We start from the raw sequence: 26092 nt of genomic DNA, 5'->3' as shown, positions 1-26092 counted from the left end.
AAATCTTACATTGCTTATTAACGTGTGTAACCACAGTTAGGAGAAAATAACGTAATAAAATCAAAAGTGTAAATAAAAATAATAAAAATAATAATAATAAAAATTATGTCTTATCTCGAGTTCCAACAAACCCAAGCACAATCTTAATGATTTCTTACTCTTACGTACAATAATTAATGAATGATTACATTCAAGATGCATCCGAAGTAAAGTCTGTAAAAGAAATGTTAAAGAAGACCCGTAAGTCCTTTATTTATGCAGTATTTCCGGAGAATTTAGTGGTATCGTCCATTGTAGCAGCTCAAAATTACCTTGCTGCTGGAGGTGTGTTAAAGCAAGCACTTCCCATGTATCTACTTGGAGCTAAATGGTAAATTGTATCGTTGCTCTTTGAGATTATCGTTCTCATAACAAAAAATTAAGAGCACCTGTCTTAAACAGGTTATGTCACTTTGGGCAGTTCATATTTTAACCGCTAGAGGCGCTCTTGCCGCTCCCGGCTGTGTTATACCTCGTCCGCCGGGGGAATGCGCTTATTCACTTGAATGTAGCAGCTAGCGTGATGATGCTAAGCTAGCTGTCAGCCAAGTATCCACGGGTTTTGCTGCCGACTTTGCTACCGGATGCACCCGGTCGTATCCTGTTGGCCGTCTTGACATTCCCTCAACATTCCTGGACGAATTCGTGTCGACTGACCAGAGTCCGCGAATTCGCGTCCACTCCCGATCTAACCTTTCCCCGTTAGCGCAATTTAGCTCGCCGGCTAACGTGAGTGACCACTCGGAGAATCGGACTGACGAGGTAAGTTAGCATGCAGGCTAACGGAATGTGCGGCTTTCTACTCAGGAAAAAACGGGGTCTGACTTGGTGAATGAAGGCCTTCTGTTGAACCTGTGGCTAGTAACTCCAAAAATCTATTTTATCTAATACCTTTCTGAGAGGCCTGTCAGACATATCTGATATGCTAGCATGAAAATCAAACTATCCCGCTAGTAACGACAGCACAGTCGATAATACGAGGATGTATGTGCTGGTAGAGCTGCGAACCTAATCGGCTATATCTTAGCTTAGCTGTACTATCATATGGTTACTTGCAAAGTGGGATGTAAAAGTGATTATCCTGCGGGAAAGTTGTCTGTTAGCGTTTTAGCCAACACCATCGCTGGCTGGTAGAAACAACCTTTGGGTGTTTTCACTGATGGTAGTAAGCTAACCGAGCTAACCCAGCCAACGAATGGAATCCGGGCAAGGTTGTAATAAAATTAAAAGTTAACTTGCCCCGATCTGGAAACAGAAAGCCCCGTCATGCAACGTGTGAATGCTGTGTTGTTAGCTGCTGCAGTGCTACTGCTGACGGAGACAAAGTTCACTTTTTGTAGGTGGCTCATGGTTTGGTTGTTGTTGGGTGTTCCAACAAAGTTCTGCTGTGTGACTTCGCAGAGTTACACTTTTAAGGACCACACCCAGACAAGATGTCCCTTCATCAGTTTCTGCTGGAGCCCATCACCTGCCACGCATGGAACCGCGATAGGACACGTAAGGCTCCAACAATTACCTCTCTTGAGTTTACCTTTTGTCGCCTACAGGCCGTGTCGGTGTGGGTTTCTGGCTGCTGGTATCCAGAGCAGTAACTGGTCTAGCTTGTTCACCGTATGCTGGTCCGTCTTGTTTTCTGTCTGCCTTTGACACCTTATCCTGCAGAAATTGCCATCAGTCCTAATAACCATGAAGTTCATATTTACAAGAAGAGCAGCAACCAGTGGGTCAAGACCCATGAGCTGAAGGAGCACAATGGACACATAACAGGTAAATCGGAGGTCCCCAGTCTCTCAAGTGTTGCAATGACCAACACAAAAATATGTCTGCGCAATTGTCACCAACTCGCGCTCATGCAAATTTCCTTCTTACACCTATCTGCCCAGTCACTAGACAACAATCCAGCTCTTCTCATGCGCATTTTCATATTATGAATATAAAAATCTGACTGGAACACGGAAAATTTTGTAATAAATCTCTAAATCACGCTAATGGGGAGATGAGAATCCTGATGTATTCATGAAAGTTGTATTCATTGGGAACTGATTTGGCAAATGAATGAAGATGTACTTTATTCACACAACTTCTGGAGTTTATCATCAGCCTTTGTTTTCGGTAGGTATTGACTGGGCTCCCAAAAGTGACCGTATAGTGACGTGTGGAGCAGACCGTAATGCCTACGTGTGGTCCCAGAAGGAAGGGGTATGGAAGCCCACGTTGGTCATACTCAGGATCAACCGAGCTGCCACCTTCGTCAAGTGGTCTCCGCTGGAGAACAAATTTGCGGTCGGCAGTGGAGCTCGACTTATCTCTGTCTGCTACTTTGAGTCTGAGAATGATTGGTAAGATCGCAATTAAATGATTGCCTTTTATGAGTGTATTTTTTTTAAAAAGTTAATGTAAGACGACCCTTTGCACCACGTCAACGTGTCGTAGGAGTTGCTGTTTCCTAAGTGACGTTTTGCAGTTGGCGTGCATTAATTTGGCAATTATTTTTGACCTCATTTACAAAATTCCATTAGATTTGTTACATTTTGACATAATACTTGCAACAGTCAGGCACTGAATTTGTAAAAGCGCATTTTCACCCAGTTGAATCCAAAACAACTTGTTTCCAAATGGCTGATAATGTTTTTCCATGCTTCAAAGATTTTCCTTTCCTGCACTGCAGCAATCTGTGCTGTTGCACCGTGCTCATTCCTACATTACTTCCAGATGTCTTGCATGTGTGTGTAACTTGAATCTGTCTCTTCTGTCAGAGCTGCCAGCTTTTTCTCTTTTGCTTTATTGTGTTTTCTGTTATGAAAGTTTGCATACTTGCATGGTCAACGTCTCTGAGAAGCCTAGGGATTCTGTAGGATAAAGCACTTGACTGCTAAACCCCAACAGTTGTTGTCTTTAGTGTGAAACGTGATACCAGTGTATCTGAATAATAGATAGCACTATGCACCAATGACATATTCAGAAGACACGCTAAGGTTTTCACATTTCATGATTAATAAGTCTCTGATCCTCAGGTGGGTGAGCAAGCACATCAAGAAACCAATCCGCTCCACCATCCTCAGTCTGGACTGGCATCCCAACAACGTCCTGTTGGCTGCTGGATCCTGTGACTTTAAATGCAGGTGAATGTCCAAGACCTTTCCTTTAACATTTACATGAGGTGAAAGAACATATGAAACGAAATGGAAACGTACCAAAATCCTCTCTTTCTCGCTTCTTTTTTGCCTTTTGCTTTCCTACCCCTCCCTCTCTGGCCTCCAGGGTGTTCTCAGCCTACATTAAGGAGGTGGAAGAGAAACCAGGCCCCACACCCTGGGGCAGCAAGATGCCATTTGGGGCTGTGCTAGCAGAGTTTGGAGGAGCGGGTCAGTATCTGTCCATTTTTATTTTTTTTTAAGAAGGGAGGGGAAAAAAGTCATTCTGAGGGCAGCATTTGAACTGAACCAGATCTGCTTTTAATGTGACATATGTCCGTCATGTTAGGTGGAGGGGGTTGGGTCCACTCCGTCTCTTTCTCAGCTTCTGGTAACCGCCTGGCCTGGGTCAGCCACGATAGCACTGTCACTGTGGTGGACAGTTCCAAAACTACCAGGTACATCTATGCACCTCATTTACCACAGCTACCTCCAGACTAATGAATTGAAACAACCCTTGTGTTACTTGTTTCTTTTTTCACCTAGACAGAAACTCCTCTCTAGACCCTTGGCGTCCTGTGAATAACATTAAATTGCGAATTGTCCGGTGGCATATTGCCTTGTGTGGACATACCAGCACACTCGGTGTCTTTCAGCAAAGAATGAAGTCATTCTAAACCAAAGAGGGAGAGGAGAATGACATCAGTGTTTTAGAGCAGCAGATGAGGTCAGAAGAGGTGGATGTAATCCCAAGCCGATTTGATGACCTCCAAACAATGAGTTACCCATCACTGAATTAAAAATCTCCCTGGCATTCATCATATTGAAAAAGCAGCCCGTCACACAAAGTATTTCTAAAATGAATGTGTTTTCATTTCATCAACTGGAGCAAGAATGTCAGCCTCTGTATTGGGGTGTATTGCTCTTGAAGTTGGACTCCATAACATAAACTGCAGTTGTAATTCCAGTCAAGATACCAGTAGGAATTAAAGATGAACCAGATTCATGGCTGCACCTCACTAATTATGAAGGTATCAGGAATTGAGGGTTGAGTTCAGTGTCGTGAAGACAGAACTGCAAAGACCAGTGCAGTATTTGTATTGTCACAAAAGTGAGATGAGTCCTGTGGAAAAAACAAAACTGCTATTTTAGTCTAACGAGTGACATAAAACCATCTGGTTCTCGAGATAATTGTTTATTTTTATGTTTTCAGTCCTTCGCAGTTGAAGACGGAGTTCCTTCCTCTCCTCAGTGTCATTTTTGTTTCAGAGAACAGTCTAGTAGCTGCGGTAAGCATTACAGCCTCTGTTTCACATTTTAATGTGTAAATGGGATGAGGAGGTGCAGTTTTAAATGGATTATGTTTTTGCCTGAAGGGCCATGACTGTTGCCCCATGCTGTTCGGCTGCGATGACGGCGGCTCGCTGACGTTTGTGTCAAAGCTTGACCTTCCCAAGCAGAGTATCCAGAGGAACATCTCTGCCATGGAGCGCTTCAGGAACATGGACAAGAGAGCCACCACTGAGGACCGCAACACTGCCCTGGACACACTGCACCAGAACAGCATCACGTAGGTCTTTCTCAAACACGCACACACACACACACACTCCTCTCTTACTTGCCTGTTGCCTTTGCGAGCTTCTGATTGGTTTGAGATCGTTCAGCGTGGTGGTGGTGGTGGTGAATGCATTTGTTCTAAAGGAATTCAAGGTTGTTTTCACGGCTTATTGTGGGCCCTTAAAAGCTCACTATTTCTAGGACATGTCTTCTTCCCTCATGGGGAATAGAAGCTAGCTTGTATTTGGCTCGGCTTCTACTGACTGTTGCTGTGTTCTTGAGGTGAACCATCATTCCGTTTGCATGTCAGAAGACCCCTTCACACTCTGGAATTTCCGCAGGTTTGACTAGGATAGGTTCACATGTACAGCCGACGCATTCTAAATCCGTCTCTACACAGGTAGCACGTGCTTCCTCAGTGGCACAAAGATTTCAGACAGTCCATGTTGAAACACCTGCAGGATGTCCATATAAGAGCCATACCTCATGCTTTTCGTGTGTAATCGTCCAGTTCATAAGAAAATATCCGCTTTTTCAAATGTAACATTTAGAATTTAACTTCTTGTTGCATCCAGTCCCTTATATCATCATCATTAGTATTAGTAGTAGTAGTAGTAGTAGTAGTAGTAGTAGTAGTAGTAGTATTGTCAACCTTGTCAGTCTGAAAAACTCGCGTTAGGTTGTTTTTATTGTCTTGCAGTCATTAACGTGACATGTTAACAGGGAAAAACACAGCCAAATTGGATTCTTTCTCGTAAAACTTGCCTCCATGTCTGCCTGCACAAGTCGGAGCTCCTGTTTTGTTTTTGTCTCGGGGGGGGGGGGGGTGAATGCATGTGGAGCTGTTCCTCCCTTGCTATGTTTTGTGACTTGAAATTGTAGTAAATCTGTGTACTATTTGTGTGTCTTGTGTACCAGCCAAGTGTCTATCTATGAGGGAGACAAAAGGGATTGTCGCAAGTTCTGCACTACAGGCATCGATGGAGCAATGACGATTTGGGACTTTAAGGTACAGGCGCAGACACACACACACACACACACACTTTTCAGAGCATTGGGTTCTAACATTGTCATGTGTTTACCTCCTCAGAGTCTAGAAGCTTCTATCCAGGGTCTCCGCATCATGTGAAGAAATCTTGTGAATGAATGAAGAGGCGCTGCGGCCTCACCTCTGCCCATCACCCCCGTTCAGTCCTCACCCCTGCTCCCCCTTTCCTCCACCACCCCCCCCTTCCTGTGACGCAGCCAGTAACATACATAACTGACCACCGTATCGAGTGTCTGCTGAAGCACTGATCACACCATAACACACTCTTGTGGGTGTGTGCAAACAAACACACAGACATACACACACTCTCAAGCAAACAAACACGCATACACTACACACTCTGAGCTGACGTGTGACATCACTGTTGATTTTTTGTTTGTTTTTAAATGAAGGTTAACCAGGTGTCAAAGTGGGATGGTCCTCTGACACGTATTGAACGTGACGTGAAATGTGTGTTTTTATGTTCTCTAACCTCCTGTACCAAAAGCTGAACACTAAAAGGTGCGTTTTATCCAAAAATCAGACTGTATTTCACCTCAGATTAACCTTAACATGATCTCTGAATATCAATGTGTAGATCGGAGGACGTGATGCTGTACTTCCTGGAGGATAGTAAATATTCTCCGGCAGGTGGAGGCACTGCTGGCCCGGGTTATTGATATTCTCTAAGTCATGTTGCTGGTTGGTTGTAGAAAGCTGTACAGGATCTGATAGTGGAGAAGGAATGCAGCTGTCTAAACCCTGTGCGGAGTCGCAGCTGGCCAGCACGAGGCTCTGTAGCTACTACACTAAAACCACACAAGATGGAGGAATTCTATGTAACTGAGGTAGACATTAAATAAAGATGAAATACATTTACAGAACACAACTCATTTGACTGCCCTCTTCTTTTGTGCTTGCTCCTGAACTGGTGGCCATTTAGGAATCAGACACTTTCATGTGTTTGGTGTACAATCCCTGACTCCTCATGTGCTTCACAACATGTTCCAGGTAGGAAGTAGTCCAGTTCAAGGTAAGTGAAGTTTTGAGTGTCTCTGCTTGCAGGCTTTGCTTTGCTGCGACAAAAATGAAATAAAGGCAGCTAAAAGTGAACGTTATGTAACACTCTTAGCTTCCGCGGTTTCAACATTATTTTAATGGTACACTGACTTGTGACGAGGAGAGAGGTAGCTCTCGTCCCTCTGTGCTCTGAACATCTGTTCCTATACGATGTAATTTGAGCAGACCAGGCATGAAACTCCCGGAGGCTTGTAATGCAGTTTTCAGGTAGTAGGGGTTCTAGCTCAGGATTCTCAGTACAAAAGACTCATTTTTGGTTTAAAAAAAAAAAGGCAAAGGACAATATTTATGGAAGAAGCTAAGAAAAGAGAACATTTTGGCACTGTGCCATGTAGCACTAGCTTTTAGCAACTGCATTTGTGCGCCACTGCTGTGGACCCAGATGTTGATGGCATGAGATCAATGATATCAGGTTTTGTGTATTACCAGGCCCATGTTTTGCTAAAAGGGGACTTATAAAATAAAAAGAAAATATATTTTAGGGTTTGTAAACGGAGCTTTTTTACTTGTAGGTCTCCATTAGCTTCAAGCTAATATCGTATGTCTGCTGTTGTCTGACTTGCTAAGGGGTTAATGAAGGTGGAAAAACATTTGCATTCAAGACACTCAACTGAAAACCTGAAGGGCAAATTACATTTTTTTTATTTTGGTGAAGTATCGCTTTAAGGTAATAATACGCAAGTGTGTTGAACTTGTTTCTGCTGCTGCCAAATGGGTCAGAAAAAAAAATACTGTTCAACAACATGACGAACACAAGTGTTAACGTTGGTCTAATTATTCAAATGCTTTTTAACAACCGGCTTATCTCGCGTTAGCAAGATGCTAACATTTACTCAATACTTTGTACAACTGAATCATGGGTAATTTCATTAGTTATTAGGTCATAAACTGAGGTATCTCACCAACAGAATTTTTTTTTTTTTTTTTTATTGGTTGATAGCACTGCACAGTGATTATGGTGAGTTATCCAACAGTTGACACAACACTTAAGCTGACCGGGGAACCAGCTGGCGGTGCGAGAAGAACTGTTTGTTTTCCCAAGTCTCACTATGAAGAGTTAAATAGAGAACTAAACTAGAAAGTTCCTCTTGGCATGCATGTTAAGTAAAGGTAAATATTCTGTCAGTCAATCATTGCTTAATGGTGGTAAATTAGGGAACTGCCAGTCAGTTATCGCCGCTTGTAGGTCTTATTTAAACATCATTCTCATTTCTCACAACAGGTTCACAACAACAGAGTCTTTCACTTTTTCATTTTCTGAGAGGGAAAAAAGGCAACATCCACAGTTGGTAGTAAACTTGGGCAAAGACGGCAGTTTTAGCAAAGCAATAAAACAAAGGGATATCGGACCTAGAATGAAGAAAAAAGTTCCCTAAGTACAAAAAAAGTGGAGCAAAAATGTAGGCAACTTTTTTTTCCCTCTGGACACCACCCTTTTTGCCGTTTACATTTCCTCCCTCCCCCTTGTTCCCTTTTCTTTATGCAGACTTGGCCGTATGTCCCTCCCTCTTCTTTTCTGTCTTTCATGCTTCATAGGTCCCCCCTCCCCTTTTTTTTTGCCCCCCCCAGTTTTGTCCTCCTTTTTAACATGCAATATGGCATTGTGGTCTTGCTCCTCCCTCTTACTGGGCCAAACAGTTTCACTTTGTCCCTCCCCTCTGTTTTTTTTTAATACTCTCATACATTTTAGGTATGTTACGCCCATGAGCTTTTCCACCCGAAGCACAGGCCTGCATAAACTTCCTGTATGTCTCCCCCTCAGAGATTGAGTCAGCCACTGTACCCTCCTCCACTTCCCCCCTCTGACCTCTCCTCCCTCTCTTCAGCTCCGCTTCGCTCTTCCTGAGCTCACTCTGTCGTTGGCGTTCGCGTTGACTGGCCAGAGTCCGCGAGCTGAACACCCTCTTCTTTATTTGATCCGCCACCTTGCTCTTCCCCTCTCTCTGTTCTCTCTCTCCATCTCCACATCTATTCACCCATTCAACTGTCCTGCCCTCGGGGTAAGTAGCCTAGAAAATATTTAATGGTTGACTGGGTATAGTTAGACATGCCAGTGACACACACACACACATGCACGCACACACACACACACACAAACTTTGTAAATGTCATGTATTTTCAAGAAAAATGCAACAAAAGTGCAACAGGCACTCCAACACACACACACACACACACACACACACACACACACGGCACATCAGAGCATAGAAGTCTTCTTTCTTGGATGTTTCATGAAGTTCTAGCTGTGATGGAGATGATTTCCTGGGTGTGTGTTCTTCTAACTGTACAGCTAGTTTGGAGGTGTGTGTGTGTGTGTGTGTGTATGTGTATGTATGTATGTGTGTGTGTGTGTGTGTGTGTGTGTGTGTGTGTGTGCGCGTGCAGTACCCTTGACCAGCATCATTCTTCTCATGCCTCGGCCAGTCTGGATTTCATTAACACAACCTGAGATTAGATTAGTGTGTGACTGTGGGTTCAAAACAACTGACAGGGTGTGTTGTTTTTGGAAGTCTCTTAGAATGTCTGGAAAATGTGTATTCAGATTTTGTGTAAAAAGTGTATTCACTTTTTAGATCTACAGCTTTGTCATTTCTTGCCGTTTTTATGTTCTTCCCATTTTACGCATATTCTAACTTTCAACTTCTCTTTTTTTTTTTTTGAGACTGTCATTTCTCAGCTCTTCAACCACTGGTTCCTCACACCACTTCCTGGTCTGTTTCAAACTTCGGATTGGCCATGGCGTACCACAGCTTCCTGCTGGAACCAATTAGCTGCCATGCCTGGAACAAAGATCGAACCCGTGAGTCTGCCCCCCCTCCTTCTCAGACTGAGGACTTTTATTTCTGAGTTTGAGTCATCTTGTCTCTAAATGGCACATAGTTTTATTCAAAGACTTCATTCAACATGTCGGCTCGTCTTCTGCCTGTGCCAAAGAACAAACACTGTAAACGTTGGAGGACTGTGATTGGCTCCCAGGTGGGAGAAGGCATTTCCTGTTTCCTGTAACAGCGGGTGTGATGCGGGGGCCTTTCTGAGAGGCTCTTGAGCTCGATTAGCTGCAGGAAACCTACACCACGTTTGGGTGTTTTGATCAGCGTTTTGGTTTCCCTCTCGAGCGGATGTAGCAAGCGGCTGTTAAGATGTCACACAGTCGGCCTTTACTCAACTTGAAAACTCAAGACTTTTTTTAGTCTGTGCAGCTCACAAGCTGGACTCTCAGACAAATGTGTCTTCTGACTCATCTGCTGACTCAAACATGCTGGGTTTGCTTCAGCTAAATGGGAAAGAAGGTCATAGTTCTTGCACATTGTCTATTTAAGGATGCTGTGTGTTTGTGTTGCGCCTGCAGGCAGATTCATACTGTATTTCTGTAGTTTTCTCTGTTCTCATCCAGCCAGTCAGCTGTTCTGCAGTATGTTCCGCTCTACTGACCGGTCCCTCATAAACTTCTCTGGTCAGTCACACCGCACTTTGTCCTCACACTGATCTGCATCAATATTTGTGTTGTTCTCCAGAGATCGCCCACTGCCCAAATAACCACGAGGTCCACATCTACAAAAAAGACGGGACCAAGTGGACAAAGATCCATGAGCTGAAGGAGCACAATGGGCAGGTGACAGGTGAGACTCGCTCACTCACAGGGAGTGACTCACTTTCTTTACTAAATCTCTCACAAACACGGGATTAAAAACAAAAGCCATTTCATACGAGCCCATTTTTTTTCTGATTCATTCTTAATCTTCTCATATAGAAGAAAGGAAGAAAAAAAAAACAAGTAAAACTGGAAATAAACACAAAATAAGAAAACAACCTGTTCTTTGGAATGAATCAGCATGGGGCCAAGAACAAGGAAAAAAGATTGAGAACCTGATCCATACCGAGGTGTCAGACATGTTTGCCAGTCAGCCAGAGGAGGGCTGCTCCCAGTCTTTATCCCCAGTGAGGCCAAGTAGCTGTCGCGCCATATTAATCAAACATTACAAAAGCGAGAGTTGTATCAAAATTTACATCTCACTTTTTGGAAAGACGGCGATCAATCAAGTTTTCCCAGATGTTCAACTATTCATAAGAGTATAAAACCATGTAAGTACAGGCATGAAAGGTTTCTCTCCTCTGCAGGTATTGACTGGGCTCCAGACAGTAACCGTATAGTGACTTGTGGGGCAGACCGTAACGCCTACGTATGGACCCTTAAAGAGGGTGCGTGGAAACCTACTCTGGTCATCCTGCGGATCAATCGTGCAGCGCGCTGTGTGAAGTGGTCACCACGAGAGAATAAATTTGCGGTGGGAAGCGGCTCTCGTCTCATCTCCATCTGCTACTTCGAGCAGGAAAATGACTGGTGAGGCCTTCTGGGACTGATGAGCAGACAGTGCTGCCTTTGGTTGTTGTTTTTTTTTTATTATTATTTTTACTTTGAGATGGTTTAACCGGTTGTGTACTGTCATCCACAGGTGGGTGTGCAAGCACATCAAGAAGCCGATCCGCTCCACCATTCTCAGTCTAGACTGGCATCCCAACAATGTCCTGCTGGCTGCAGGATCATGTGACTTCAAATGCAGGTATGAGTGATCCACACAAATATGCTGTAAAGAACCTCTAATCGACAACTTCTGCTAAACCTGACTCCCACTGCATTTCTCTGCTTGGAAAGATTTTCTCCACCTGAATAATTGTCACTCCAAATAATAGATGGTCTCCTGGGGTACACGGACAATAAAACCTTTAGAGAAACTAGAGCAATAGAGCAAGCGACTAAACCAGCTCTAAGTTTCAGAGTGACGCCCCCTCACAACACAGGAAGTAAAACTTAAACAGAGAAAAAAGCAGAGGCACTGGTACTAACGATATGAGCCCGTCAGGGGTAGAAGTCAACACTTAGTGCCCTGACTGCCCAGTACCACTGCGTTGCAGCAGTGGTAGTGCTTCCCCTTAGATTCAGTACACGGTTCAAATAATTCTGGTCTCTATCAATCACGAAAGAAAACAGGGTCCATGTGGAAAATTGTTTTGTCCTTTAACTAATCTAAAATTCAGCCATTAACAGGAAGCATGTATCTTCTTACATCTTTCTGTCTTCCTCTCTTTCACATCCCAAACCCACCTCGCCTTCAGGGTGTTTTCAGCCTACATCAAGGAAGTGGAGGAGAAGCCCGGCCCCACCCCCTGGGGCAGCAAGATGCCATTCGGAGAGATGATGTTTGAGTCTGGAGGGTCTGGAGCTGAGCACCAGGCCTCAGCCGGAGGCGGCGGCTGGGTGCACAGCGTGTGCTTTTCCCACTCGGGCAACCGCCTGGCCTGGACTTCCCATGACTCCACAGTGTCTGTTGCAGAGGGAGGCAAGACCACCACGTAAGAGCGGGATAACATACCTGTGTGTGTGTGTGTGTGTGTGTGTGTGTGTGTGTGTGTGTGTGTGTGTGTGTGTGTGCACGCTCTAACCTTTGTCATGACTTCTGCAGGGTGAACAGCCTGAGCTCTGAGACTCTTCCTCTGCTGTGTGTCACCTTCATCACTGAGAACAGCTTGGTTGCAGCTGTGAGTATTGAAAACATACCCAAACACTTCCAGCTGTTGATATCACGGTTCATTTTATTTTACCTGGCTGAGCGGTGTCATGACCTTCAACATGAGTGAGGAACCAAATGTGAGTTTAATAGGAGCCCTGGAATGGAGAGAGAGGGAGAGGGAGAGGGAGAGAGAGAGAATTATTTCGAGGCCATGAATAAAATGCCATTGACACACCAATATGTAAGTTTTTATTTTAAGTTATTAATGACATTTCTCCTGCTCCCCCTTACCGCCGTACGTGTATTTGTGCATAAATGTCCAGTTCTGAAGTTCTGAGGGTTATTTTAATGTAGACAAATGAAATGGTTGCCCTCCATACTTCTTCTTCTTCTTCTTCTTTACACACCGGATTCCCTTGGACTGACTATTTCTCTGTTACTGATCCGCAGAACCAACTACAGAAGCCTCATTTTAGCTCTTTCAAATCTAAGTTTCCACAGAACGCAGACTGAAAATTTACTTTCACATCACCGAAGCTCTTCATTTTTAACAGTCAGTAGCATCTCTGTTAGATTAATATTAATATTTGATATCTCAAATTTTATTGAGCCTTTTTTTTTTTTAAGATACTTGATGTTTAACAGTTAAGTAGAATAAATAAAGGTGCGTGGTAGTATAAGCTGTTAAATCAAGCGCTAAAAGCAGCTATAAACAGGTGAAGTGAGGAATTAAACAGATTTGTCTCACTGATGTCCCCATTAGCCATTTGAATCTCTTTATCAGGCTTTGTAGGCTGTAGCTTCCATGCAGCTCATGCTTATATTAACTTCAGTAAAGGCTGTTTTATTGCTAATGGATGCAACCTTAAGAAAAAAAACCCCTCTCTACTCTCATGTCTCACTCAGATGCTTCAAAGTCAACAGAATTTTCTCTTTGCTAGTTCTCTGGCTGCGTCCTCATACAGTATGTTCTTTTTCCCTCAGGGCCATGACTGTTACCCGATGCTGTTTGTGTTCGACGGAGCCAAAGGATGCTTAACATTTGGCGGCAAACTGGATGTTCCTAAGCAGGCGGCCCAGAAGGGCATCAGCGCCAGGGAACGCTTCCAGAACCTGGACCGTCGAGCCTCAGAGGCCCAAAGCACTGACAAGGATCTGAACACCCTCCACAAGAACAGTATCAGGTCCGGACAGAAAAGAGGACGCTTGTCATGAGTCTGAGCTCAAGATGGGTTTTTATAGCTGCTTTATAACTTGATTTTACACCTGTCAGTGACAGGAATTTTATGCTTTTGAGGAAATAATGAGGGTCTTTTAAATAGACCTCTCATTTTCAGTCTTTTTCGTACAAATGAAAAGCTAGTTGATGTCGCCTATTTCAAATGTTCAAAGGGAAGATTTATTTGTCAAGCTACATGAAATGTTTTAAATTTGTGTGGTTAAGCTTTGTAGGACGACCCTAATCTGGGTCGGACATAACGGTATCTGAATGTAGTCAGTCCATCGTCATCCTCCGCTTATTCCTACACATTGAGGGTCGTGGGGGGGTGGAGCCTATCCCAGTGGCTACGGGCGAGAGGCGGGGTTCACCCTGGACAGGTCGCCAGTCCATCACAGGGCCAACACATAGAGACAGACAACCATTCACACTCACATTCATACCTACGGTCAATTTAGAGTATCAATCAGCCTCGTCCCCTCTTGATGTCTTTGGACTGTGGGAGGAAGCTGGAGTACCAGAGAGAACCCACACAGGAACAGGGAGAACATGCAGACTCACATAGAAAGATCCCGTGCCCGAGCCAGGACTCGAACCCGGAACCTTCTTGCTGTGAGGCAACAGTGCTGACCACTGCCGAAATAATATTATATAGTTCTCATTCAATATGATTATTTGAAAATTCTGCTATTTTTAATCTAAAAAAAACCCAGCCTCTCCTAATCGAGCACAAATGCTAGAAAGAACTTGATTTTACCACTGATGGGTTCAAAGTCTTAGTGGCATTAAAAAATTAAGGAAAGGTGCCAAAGCCAGGAAGACGTGTTCAACATGTGGAAGTCGCCTTGTTTCAATAGGAGTCAATGAGCAGTTTTACCTTAACGTGAACAGTCACCCCTCGGCAGCATGTCGTGGTCACCAGCCACTGTGTTGTTGCTCACTATTTCAGTTTCTGTCCTAAAATGATCATCGAGACCCCAAAAACATTGGAATATATGTCCTAAGCTTAAAAACTTTGGAAGTATTAAGAGTTAATGTAATTTTCTGTGGCGTTTTCCCCCCAAAAAATCCCGTAAAAATACTTGTTCGTCAACACACCTAGAAATATTCAGCTGTAAAAGCTGTTTACCATTATCAGTCAGCTATTGCAGTGTCAGGTTTCTCGTAAAAAGAGATTGACTTTTGTTGTTGTTGTTGTTGTTAAACTGTATTTCAGCCAAATCTCAGTGCTGGAAGGAGGACGAAACCAGTGTACCAAGTTCTGCACCACTGGCATGGATGGAGGAATGGGCATCTGGGATGTCAAGGTAACACACACAAGCGCACGCACGCACGCACACATACACACACACATATATATATATATATATATATATATATATATATATATATATATATATAGACATAATGTTGACACACTTGTGCGGTATCCTGTTGACTCTGTGTTTTGAGACCTAAAATCTGTTGTTATTTTCTTTTCCAGACTCTGGAATCTGCCATGAAGAACTTGAAGATCATCTGAACTGAAGTTTACATAAAACCAACCCAAAGTATTTGCTTCTGGTAACATGAAGGAAAACTGCTGCCTTATTAAACAAAGCTTCTCGGCCATATTTTAATCAGGTATTTTTTTTATACATATATGCAGGTTAAACGATCAGGTGTGGGTCAGAAAGTGCTTTAATCTCTCTGTATCTCTTTGCTGAGCTTGTCAAACTGCATACAGAGGCCTTGACCCCAGGTCTGTAACTGGTACTTCATGAGTAAGATTTGTGTAACCACAAAGAGCTCAGTCCGAGCTGAACGCTTAAAGCAACTATTTTATTATTGGCTGTAGTACTTGATAATGCTTATGCTGGTCATAATATGCTTTTAATAAATGATAGCTTTAAAAGCTATAAGGTGTGTGTGTGTGTGTGGGGGGGGGGTGTTGATATATATATATATTTTTTTATCTTTATATGTATATATATATATATGTATATATATATATATATTCCTTTCTAATTTGTCAGTATTAAACTTTTCTTGAGTCACCTGCTTTCACCTTCACTTTTAATAATTCAACAATTAATCATAACACTGTACTTTTTTGCTGTTTATCTCCTATCTATCTATCTATATCTATATATCTATCTATATATATCTACATATATCTACATATATGTATATATATATATATATATATATATGGGAGATAAACAGATGTGGGTCAGAAAGTGCTTTACTCTCTCTGTATCTCTTTGCTAAACTGTACTTTTTTGCTGTTTACCTCCTATATATATATATATATATATATATATATATATATATATATATATATATATATATATATATAGGAGGTAAACAGCAAAAAAGTACAGTGTTATGATTAATTGTTGATGATGTTGATGATGATGATGCGCTAAAACAAAGTTCATTCCTATATATATAGAGAGGAATGAACTTTGTTTTAGCGGGACACGACAATAATAAAAAAATCATGAGGCTCCAACTCCGCGCCTGCAGCTCCGACCAGCGGTGGATTGGTGGAACTGCAGCGAGTCGGCACTAATTCACCGGCCATGAATCAGTCCCTCCGCAAACGATGTGGCAGCCTTCAGTGATGAAAAACAACCCTCCTCACCGAGTTGTGATGAGGTGAAGTAGCGGCTGGAGCCCCGGCAAAGACACAGCGCACCCCCCACCCCCCATCCTACCCACCCCCCACTTCCCTCCCTCTCCATCGTGTAGGGAAACCGGCTGTGATCCTCGGAGACCGTCCCCCCCCGACGCCCACACTTCCGGACTGTGTCCTCTGGAGGCAGCTGGGTCGGGATGCATCCGTCTCCCCGGTGCTGCTTGAGATGCTGATGAGACGACGACGACGTCTTCCCGGCTGAACGGCGATGCTCATTACTTTTCATTACAACTGACGTTTGCAATTTCAGCAGAATCCGATCCAAAATCTGCCTGATAAATCGCTGGAAAACTCAAGAGGGGATTCAAGGCGATCGCCACACTGCCTGTCTGCTGTCAACTGTTGCTTATTTCCACTGTAAATGAATCTTGTAAGGTAGGTGACATTATTTATCTTCTGTGGCGGTGAACCGCTGGATGAATAAGAAATATCCATCACATTACAGCTGATGTTGATGATGTTGTTGATGATGATGATGCGCTGGTTTGTCTGTTTTGTTTTTTTAAAGTCATCTACATCTCAGCATATCTGGATGATGTAATAATGTTGTGGCCTCGGGTTTATTCTCATCAACAACACACACTTGCCACTTCCCTTCTCATCCTCTCTGCTCTGCCTTTTCTTTCAGTGGAGTCTTTTTCTGAGACACAGGAGGCCACGTAGATCCTCTCCGGCCCCTGTGACTTTGCTGTAGATATCCGGATTTAAACACGTGAGCCCTGAGTCCTGGTCCAGCCGGTCCCTGCGGTTTTTGGATGAGAATAAGTAGAAGTCACTGCCGCAAACTATTATTCTCATTATCAATAAATCTGATTTTATTGCTTTATTGCAAACCAGCAATCCAGAGGCCAAAGAAACTCATCCAGCAATAAAAAACTGTAACAAAGAATTATATGTAACACAGAAAATGAGCACGTTCTGGCAATGTAGACATCAGAACTTGGAAAAAATAAGCATTTAATCAGATATGGGATTCAAGTTTAATGTATAAATGTTTTGCCTGAGAGCAGGATGCACTGCTCCAACAGGGGAAATTAAAGGCTACAACCAGCTGACGTGCAAAATCTGACAAACAAAACATTTAATGTGGAGAAAACTGTGTGTTCTTGCTACTAAGGGAGATAATCATAAACATATTCATCAGTTTGTGTAACACACATGTGGTCAAGAGATGGTTATTTCCATTATTTAACAACATTTATTTTTTTAAACTCACAATAGGGCTGGAATTTATCATGGTATTCATGGAAAAAGCATCTTAACATGATATTGTATCCTGGATTTCTTTCAGTCGCGTGAATTTCGGTGCTCAGTCCTGCCGTCTAAATCAGCGCTGAGAAGCAAATTAAGACATTCGGACGTCATACATGTTCGTATTACCTTGATGTGATCTTTCCACGCCACAGAAAACATTGCGATATATATCAATACGGAAAAAAAGAGCCTCTGAGAGTGTGATATTCGTTTTTCTCGGCTCTCATTTGGCTCCAATCATCGAACATGACCTCTCACGTTACACTCAGGCAAGTTCATCTTTAGAGCTGCAGTCATGACTTCCTTTATTGATTTGTTCATGAATTAATTTACTCATTCTTTTGTAGAGGAAGCCTCTCAAATACGGCGAAACACCAACGTTGTCAAGCTCAAGTTGCTCGTTCGGTGTGGAAAACCAGTGAGAAGCTTAGATATAATTCATTTACAATCAGAGAGAAGCAGAGAATCTCCCACCAGAAGTGGAGGAGGTTTGGTAATCGTCCAGGAAAATAATCATCCAGTAATAATTTAAGCTGCACAGGAATTTGTGTTCTACACGTCATGCCTTTCTTCTCACTTGTGCACGCTGACAAAGAGCAGCTGCATTATCAACCTGAACATAAAATCTGCTCTTGGACTAATTGATGTTCACCACCGGACTGAGTTTGTGGTTGCTCGATAGTCATTTATTCAGTCCATCCTTGTGCGGCGAGAAGAGTTATGGTGATGTTTCCTCTCCGGGCAGTGGGTGTGTTGCTCTGCTTTGGCCCCTGGCCTGACAATTATCACCCAGCTTGATAAAGTCATTAATGACCCAGCCAAGCCTGCTGGGCCTGGCACTGAGAGAGTCAGTCAGATGGGCCAGCGCTGGATAAAGGCCTTTATTTGGGATGGGACGGTGTGTTTCTGGGCTGGGTCAGTTAGTATTAATAGCTCTGGATGAGTGTCATTTCTAAAAACAGCTGCTCGAGGAGCGCGGGATCAAGATCTTTTTCCTGTTCTTATGTGAGATGAATCTTCCGTATTGGACCTGGAGTGTTTAGATTAATCGAAAATTTTGCAAGTTTTAAAATAGACACAAAGGAAGAAAACATCCCGTGCAGTTGTGTAACACCCTGTTGCACTCCATCGTACTACAACGCTGGCTAATTTAAGGGTAATATCACACTGCTTGGACTGAAACGCCTGAAGCAGTTTAATCTCTTCCCCTAATGAGATGAAACATAAACACAAAGCTCCGTAAATGTGTGTGTGTGTGAGAGAGAGAGAGAGAGAGAGAGAGAGAGAGAGAGAGTGCTGGGTGTTCTTCCTACCTTCAGATTGCATTAAAGTGCAAAATGATATAATTTTTAACTGAATGCTATGTGTTCTCTGCAGTGGTTTCTCGATAATGTTAGAACAATCCATGCACATTGTGTGTGCGTGTGTGTGTGTGTGTGTGTGTGTGGGTGGGTGTGTGGGTGGGTGGGTGAGTGAGTGAGTGAGTGTGTGTGAGAAGCATTGCTAAATCTAGGTCTCTTATGAAATCTGCCTCTGCAAGATGCAGCAAAAAAAGGGAGGGGGCTCTGTGTGTGTGTGTGTGTGTGTGTGTGTGTGTGTGTGTGTGTGTATTTTATTGTGTGTGTGTATTTCATTGTGTGTGTGTGTGTATTTTTATTGTGTGTGTATGTTTTTGTGTGTGTGCATGGACGTCTTTGTCCATTTGCCTCCCGGCATGTTAATTTAATCATCAAGAAAGCAGAGAGGAGACATGGCCGGGGAACAGGAGGGGAGGATGGTAGAGATGAGGAAAGAAAGATGAAAGAAAATGAGGAGTTTTCTGGCGTGGAGAAAAAAAAAGACAATCCCTGCTCGGTGATTTCCATGACAACAGTGACATCACAGAGGGAGCGCTACCTCCTTTGCCTCTCTGTGTTTGTTTGGCTTTGAGTGCAAAGTGTTCATGTTCAAAGGAAATGATCTAACTTAACATTTGTGTGTGTGTGTGTGTGTGTGATGTGTGTGTGTGTGTGTGTGTGTGTGTGTGTGTGAATATGCTGGCTTCTCTATGTGTGAATTGTTTATGAAAGGGATCATCAGGACAAACCTCTGGTTCAGTCACTCCGTGGTTACCCACAGTTGCCAGGCAACAGCAACCATGGCAACAAGTTGAAGCATAATCTTGCGTTGCTAAGAAAAAAGGACAGGGTGGGGTGAAATTTTAGAGACACCACTGAGGAACCTCTGATTACAAATATTACAGAGCTCGAAAAATGATTTAAGGAGGTTTTTAGGGGTAAAAGAAAGTAGTAGAGCCAAAAGAAAAAAGCAAAAGGAGAGTTTTATCGTTTTCATTTTGTAATTTATGTTTAATTGTTGCATGAAAAAAATATACAGTGTGTCACTGCAGAAGGTAAGAGAATCCTTTGAGATGTTGAGAACTATATAATATTATTTCGGCGGCACGGTGGTGCAGTGGTCAGCACTGTCGCCTCACAGCAAGAAGGTTCTGGGTTCAAGTCCCAGCTTGGGCACGGGGTCTTTCTGTGTGAGTGTCCATGTTCTACCTGTGCCTGCGTGGGTTCTCTCTGGTACTCCAGCTTCCTCCCACAGTCCAAAGACATCAAGAGGGGATGAGGTTAATAGGATACTCTAAATTGACTGTGAGTGTGAATGGTTGTCTGTCTATATGTGTTGGCCCTGTGATGGACTGGAGACCTGTCCAGGGTGAACCCGCCTCTCGCTCGTAGCCACTGGGATAGACTCCATCCCCCCCCCCCCCCCCCGCGACACTTAATAGGAATAAGCGAAGAAAATGGATGAATGGATAATATTATATATATAATCTGTTTTTTCAGGTTTATGAACAACCGTGTTCCTCCTAACAAGAGATACCAGCCCACAGAGTACGAACATGCTGCCAACTGTGCCACGCATGCGGTGAATGCACACACACACACACACGCACACACACACACACACACACACACACACAAACTCATAAAGATGTATGTATTTAGTCAAACCATGAGAAAACCCATGCAAACCTATGAGCAGGTTGGCGTCCACCATCAGTGTTTGATTTTAAGACTTCAGCTCTTCAGTGCCAATCACGTGGAGAAGACGTTCTATAAATCAGTCTTATTAACCATCATTTAGAGGTGCGGTCTGTAGAGCCTTCGGTCACTGATCCGCCCAGAATTGAGTGGTTCAACCTCAGCCCAAAGCTCCACCCCTCTATAACCTGTCACGGAAGTTGTCCTGGTTTATTTTGCATGTCATCCTGCTCGCAAACCAACAAACTAACAGAACAGAACATAAATTCCTCAGCAGTTTGAACGACCCTTTGTCAAACATTAGAATTTTCAAATCTGGTCTGATGCTTTTGCCCCTCCCATCAGCTCCATGATGCTTGGTAGTTTTTACGTTATCCTGCAGACTTACTCAGAGATTGAAGACCTCCACCAAACCACTATTCAAAATAAAACCAGGGTTTTGCTGTTTTAATCTGACCTTATTTTAATGTTTTTTGTTTGTTTGTTTGTTTTGGTCCAAGCTACACCCTTCTATAAAGTTTCATAAGAATTTGCATGGAGGATTTGGAGTAATCTTTCGAGAATAAAACAAACAAACAAATCAACAGATGTGATGAAAGCGTCAATCCTTACATAACAGATCCCACTGTAAACTAAATTATTAACAATACTACTCACTGCATTTTATATAAAACAGAAACAAGTCATATACAAATAAACAAATGAATATATATACATATATACTGTATATATATACATAAATATGTATATATGAGTTATATACTGTATATGTATATATACATATACACACACACATATATATGTGTGTATATATATACATATATATACATATACATATATATACATATACATATATATATACACATATATATACATATATATACATATACATATATATATATATATATATATATATATATATATATATATATATATATATATATGAGTGTTCTCTCTAGTTATTTCATATTTAATTATTAAACTTAATTTAGGGAACATGTTTTTCATTTTTTCACTCTATGCCCCCCCCCCCCCCCCCCAAAATGTATCTCTCTCTATGGCAGCTCCCACGACTCTGTAGTTTCTAAAGAAATCCAGAGACGGATATTGTTCTATTCTTCTTAATTAATTTTTCTTTAGCCAACTCAATTGATATTGTAAGTATGTAATGAGATGAGAAGGTCAGATGTTACCTTATTTTTTTTTTTAGATCAATGTTTGGGTTTGCATGGCTCTGAAGACTGTGTGCTGATGTAAAAAAAAAAAGACATATGGTACTATTTCCATATTGGCATTTATGTATTTACCACAGAAAAATTCCATGAAATATTGTGATGCAATTCTAAATCTGTTTCACCCACTTCTATCTGTTTCTCATGTTTAAATTTGTATTATGGATTCATTTAGTTATGGATAATCCCTAGCCTGCTGGGCAGCTCAGTGTTGCACTTCCAGTCGGAGGACCAATGGGAGCGAATGTCGGCCTGGGTGTACGGGGCGGGGCTCAGCTCGCTCTTCATCATCTCCACCCTGTTTCACACTGTGCCTGGAAGAAGAGCCACTTACGGTACACACACACACACACACACACACACACACACACACACACACACACACACACAGAAATCACACACACACTAATCCATGACATTTCTAAATATGGTTAAAGATTGTTGACAAAAACCCTGTAGTTTTACAGAAAAAATCGACACATCCAGTGTTTGTGAGCGATACGTATCCTTCTCGGGAGGGAATACGTATCCATGACGCTGACAGTTTTTGAGCTGAAACTCAGCTGTCCTGGTTTACTCGGTCCTCTCCCTGCAGGTCTGTGGAGCACTGTTTCCACATGTGTGACAGGATGGTGATCTACTTCTTCATTGCTGCCTCCTACGCGCCTTGGTAAACAAAGTTTTCTGTGCGTCTGGATGTACAGCATACATGTGGGTAGTGTGTGTTTATTTGTAGCATCATCTTCATGTGTTCCAGGCTGAACCTACGGGAGCTGGGTCCCTGGGCGTGCCACATGCGCTGGTTGGTGTGGGTCATGGCCTCTTTTGGAACCACCTATGTCTTCTTCTTCCATGAGAGGCCAGTGGAAATATTCATTTCTGTCTAACTGTTTAATATTCGGAGGTATTTGTCACACCTCATCAGAGAACGAAGTTTATTTAGGTGGCATCACATCCTCCAGTCCACTGAAACAGAGACAGCCAAAGCCAAACAAACAACGATGGAAAGTCAATTTTTTTAACGTTTATTCCATAATGTGACATCACCTGAGCTACAGATATAGGTTATGATGTTTTTGAAAGTGCAAGGATGAGCCTCCATTCTGAAATACTCCTCTCTTTATCAGGTATAAGCTCATGGAGCTGATCTGCTACACAGTGATGGGAGTTTTTCCTGCCTTGGTCATCCTCTCAATGGTGAGCTTGTTTATTTAGACTCACCTTTCCCACTACTACATCTTCATATATTTAGCTTAAAGACGCTCGTTCTTATTCTTCTACCCAGCCAGAACAGTCGGGGCTGTGCGAGCTGCTGCTGGGTGGAGCCTGCTACTGCCTCGGGATGATCTTCTTTAAAAGTGATGGCATCGTCCCGTTTGCTCATGCCATCTGGCACCTGTTCGTAGCTATGGGAGCGGCCATACACTACTACGCCATCTGGAAGTACCTCTATGCCCAGCCATCAAATCAAGTCCAGACCTCCAGATGACATCAGCGCTGACCACACAGGAAGTAGATCCAGTGATTGACCGTCCTCAAGGAGATAAAGTGAGCTGTGTCCCAATTCAGTGCCTCCCTCCTTTGGAAGGCTGAATGGATAAACCTGTGTTTCCTCCCCCATTAGCCCAATGGTGCATTTGAGTCACACAAATCCATATTAATCACCAGGAAGTTGTATAAAGTTTACTCTACTGCCATCTTTTAGCTCTGCGAGGCTGTACTCGGACACAACAGTGCTTCAGGTAAATGCTGACATGTTTGTGATGACACCAATGACACGTCCGCCATCTTAGTTTGGGCTGTCATTATAGGAATATTTGCCAGTTAGAACCAAACAGAAGCAACAGTGGAAGCTGGTGGCAGCTTGAATGTCTGTACCTCATTTTATTCAGTAGTTCTCAAAATGTTTCATTTTTAAACCTCGCGTCTGGAAGTACGGTCTGACAACTATGAATGTGACATAGAGATTTTTTTTTTTCTTTCTTCTTCTTACAGGATAGCTAAACCACTGCGAGATGAAAGGTTGCTAGTCGTTTAGGTTCCGGGCAGAATACATATCTGTAGTCAGTTTCATTTGCACTTCCTTGCAGCGGCTGATGTGATCTTTCATTCGGGTGACAAACGGCGCTGCTTGTGAGGCTGAAGAACGAGTGTTCAAACTCACTCAGGTTTGATGAATTTAACCTGAGTCTGCAGGACCAGTTGTGATGCGTCACATATCCTGACGCTGACAGAAAGCACAAATTAAGACAAGGAGCCCAGCCAGTTGTGATGAATCTTTACTTCTAAGGAGGAAGCCTGTGAATTGGGGCACACAGAATTCTCAGTTCATTTTAATTATTTATTTATTTATTTATTTTCCAGATTTTGGTTAAAAGATCAGGGGTTAACCATCCTATACTTGGAGATTTCTCTTTGTGTGGTGCATGTCCAGATCCAGTGCTCAGGAACTGGGCTGAGTGCATTATTCCCTCAGGCCTCGTTCAGACTACAGGCAAATCTGATTTGTTTGTCAAATCAGATCTTTTTGCGTCTGCAATGTGATTTGCAAGTAACGATATCAGACATCACCAACCTATCAAGAGACCAACTTGAGGCCGTCCCTAACAGAGGAACCGGTTGCAAGTGACACACGACGACCAGCTATCTGGATATGCCAAAAATCAGATGCCGTCTGGCAGTCTGAACAAGGCCTTACTGTCAAGGGTTAGCTGACTTGACTACCATAATCAACGCATCGTTTCAAGTATTATTATCGTCATAATCAGAGAGTGTCTGTTTATTATAATCAAGCAACCTCAGCTAATAACGATTTCAATTCAGAGTGCTAGATAGTATAATCACTATTATTGTCATTAGTTGTGTGTTATTGATACTGTCGTACACAGTATGGTTTAAAAACTCTTTCTTCAGTCAGATTTACTGTTATTTCTGAATCAAGCATGACTGTTGAGTGGTGTTTTTACGTTAAACACGGATATTCATGTTTCGAGTCTTCGGGACTTTACCTGTGTGCTTCCATTTTTAGTATCTTCTACGCGGTGGATTATTTAGAAACTGAATAGTTTACTGATTAGTAGGTGAAGATGTCATCAGTTCTATTTATACAGTATATATATTTATCAATGGTATATGTTAGCTTCATCGATATTTACTTTTAAGCTGAGTCCCATTATCGTCCGTTCATTTCCATGAGTCTGTCATAGCTACATGGGGGAAACCCCCCGTCTGACTCAGCACTGCCAGACGACTGATTTACTGCCACAACTTATAGCACACTACTACCATATACGTACACTGCTGGTCAAAAGTTTTACAACACACCTGTTTATCCCGATTGTTTATGGAGTCGTGAGAAGGTCAAGTTCTTAAATGGTTCAAATATTTTGATCTGAAGGGCTGTAATGATTCTTGCAGTACAATTATCATGGCCAAAGGGCTTCATAATAACGATGATAATAATATTATCACAATGTGTGTGGAAATTTTGAACATTAGTAATGAAGCTGCCAGTTAAATGTATAATTAAATTAGTTAGTTGAGTATTTTGTCCCTTTTTTTCTGGAGGGGGCAAATTGATGACATTCAAAAGAAAAATATCAACAATCTTCATCGACAAAAATAGAATTCTTTGACTAAAATAAGAGTAAGAGAGGCACTTAAGGCTTGCGGTTACTGAAAATGTGACTGATGAAAAACAGCTGTGTGGCTTAGTCTGATGCAAACTAACAAAGATGTTTGACACACTATGGAGATGAAATAAATTTTTAAAATTTGCCAAATTCTAATGTGCATATAATACTGATCATTACTTTACAATCCCAGCATATCCTGACACCCCGAGCTGGAACTAAAAGAGAAGTTTCTCATTGCTAAAAAAACAAAACAAAACAAAACTAAAAATATCAAAAAGAGTTGGGAATTTGCTGCGCAACTGCAGCCATGCTTGCAACACAAGCTGGGAATGTTGGCCACAGAAAAGGTGACTTACTGAAGAGGACAGAACCTTTTACCCTGTAAATGTCCAGGTCTTGACTCTGCAGAAACCGAAAATAAAGCCACGGTGGACAGAGGGGAGAGTGAAATCCTCCGCCACAGAGAAGGTGTGACAGGAAGAAGAGCTGAAGTATGAAACACAAACTAGTTACGTGTTTGTGAAAAGCAGAAAAAAAGTCAGCGCTCTAAAACGTTTGACCGGTAGTGTACATCTCACACTTGAAAGGAAACAGAAGCTATAGTATTGTTGAACAATCCGGCCCAATATTCAGGCATCTCAGGTGTGTGTGTGTTCTTGCTAGAGTGTGTATGTGTGTGTGTGTGTGTGT

The 26092-nt window shown here is 42.4% G+C and overlaps 3 protein-coding genes across 3 annotated transcripts; all 3 read left to right on the top strand.

Annotated features, from left to right (window-relative positions):
* The first annotated feature begins 470 nt into the window (after positions 1-470).
* On the top strand, positions 471-6668 carry LOC147257802 (actin-related protein 2/3 complex subunit 1A). The gene is made up of 11 exons (XM_086211978.1): positions 471-801; positions 1441-1536; positions 1702-1806; positions 2156-2378; positions 3054-3161; positions 3301-3404; positions 3523-3631; positions 4387-4462; positions 4550-4743; positions 5649-5739; positions 5821-6668. Exons 2-11 carry the CDS (start codon positions 1473-1475, stop codon positions 5857-5859), a joined length of 1113 nt encoding a protein of 370 aa, XP_086068104.1. The 5' UTR covers positions 471-801; positions 1441-1472; the 3' UTR covers positions 5860-6668.
* Positions 6669-8595: 1927 nt separating this feature from the next.
* On the top strand, positions 8596-15467 carry LOC147257801 (actin-related protein 2/3 complex subunit 1B-B-like). Its single transcript, XM_086211977.1, has 10 exons — positions 8596-8837; positions 9500-9637; positions 10353-10457; positions 10957-11179; positions 11292-11399; positions 11953-12189; positions 12300-12375; positions 13332-13531; positions 14783-14873; positions 15050-15467. Exons 2-10 carry the CDS (start codon positions 9574-9576, stop codon positions 15086-15088), a joined length of 1143 nt encoding a protein of 380 aa, XP_086068103.1. The 5' UTR covers positions 8596-8837; positions 9500-9573; the 3' UTR covers positions 15089-15467.
* A 661-nt stretch (positions 15468-16128) lies between these two features.
* LOC147257800 (monocyte to macrophage differentiation factor 2) lies at positions 16129-25670 on the top strand. Its single transcript, XM_086211976.1, is given in 8 exon segments — positions 16129-16621; positions 20338-20419; positions 21943-22078; positions 22081-22102; positions 22363-22437; positions 22525-22626; positions 22895-22964; positions 23053-25670. Coding segments are annotated over 8 exon segments (705 nt in total). The 5' UTR covers positions 16129-16607; the 3' UTR covers positions 23257-25670.
* The last annotated feature ends 422 nt before the right edge of the window (positions 25671-26092 follow it).

The sequence above is a fragment of the Aulostomus chinensis genome, chromosome 8 (assembly GCF_037954235.1).
Source record: "Aulostomus chinensis isolate RoL2024-O1b breed Wild chromosome 8, RoL_Achi_v1.0, whole genome shotgun sequence".
In the NCBI taxonomy this organism is placed as follows: Eukaryota; Metazoa; Chordata; class Actinopteri; order Syngnathiformes; family Aulostomidae; genus Aulostomus; species Aulostomus chinensis.
This window is presented reverse-complemented; position numbering and strand designations above follow the sequence as displayed.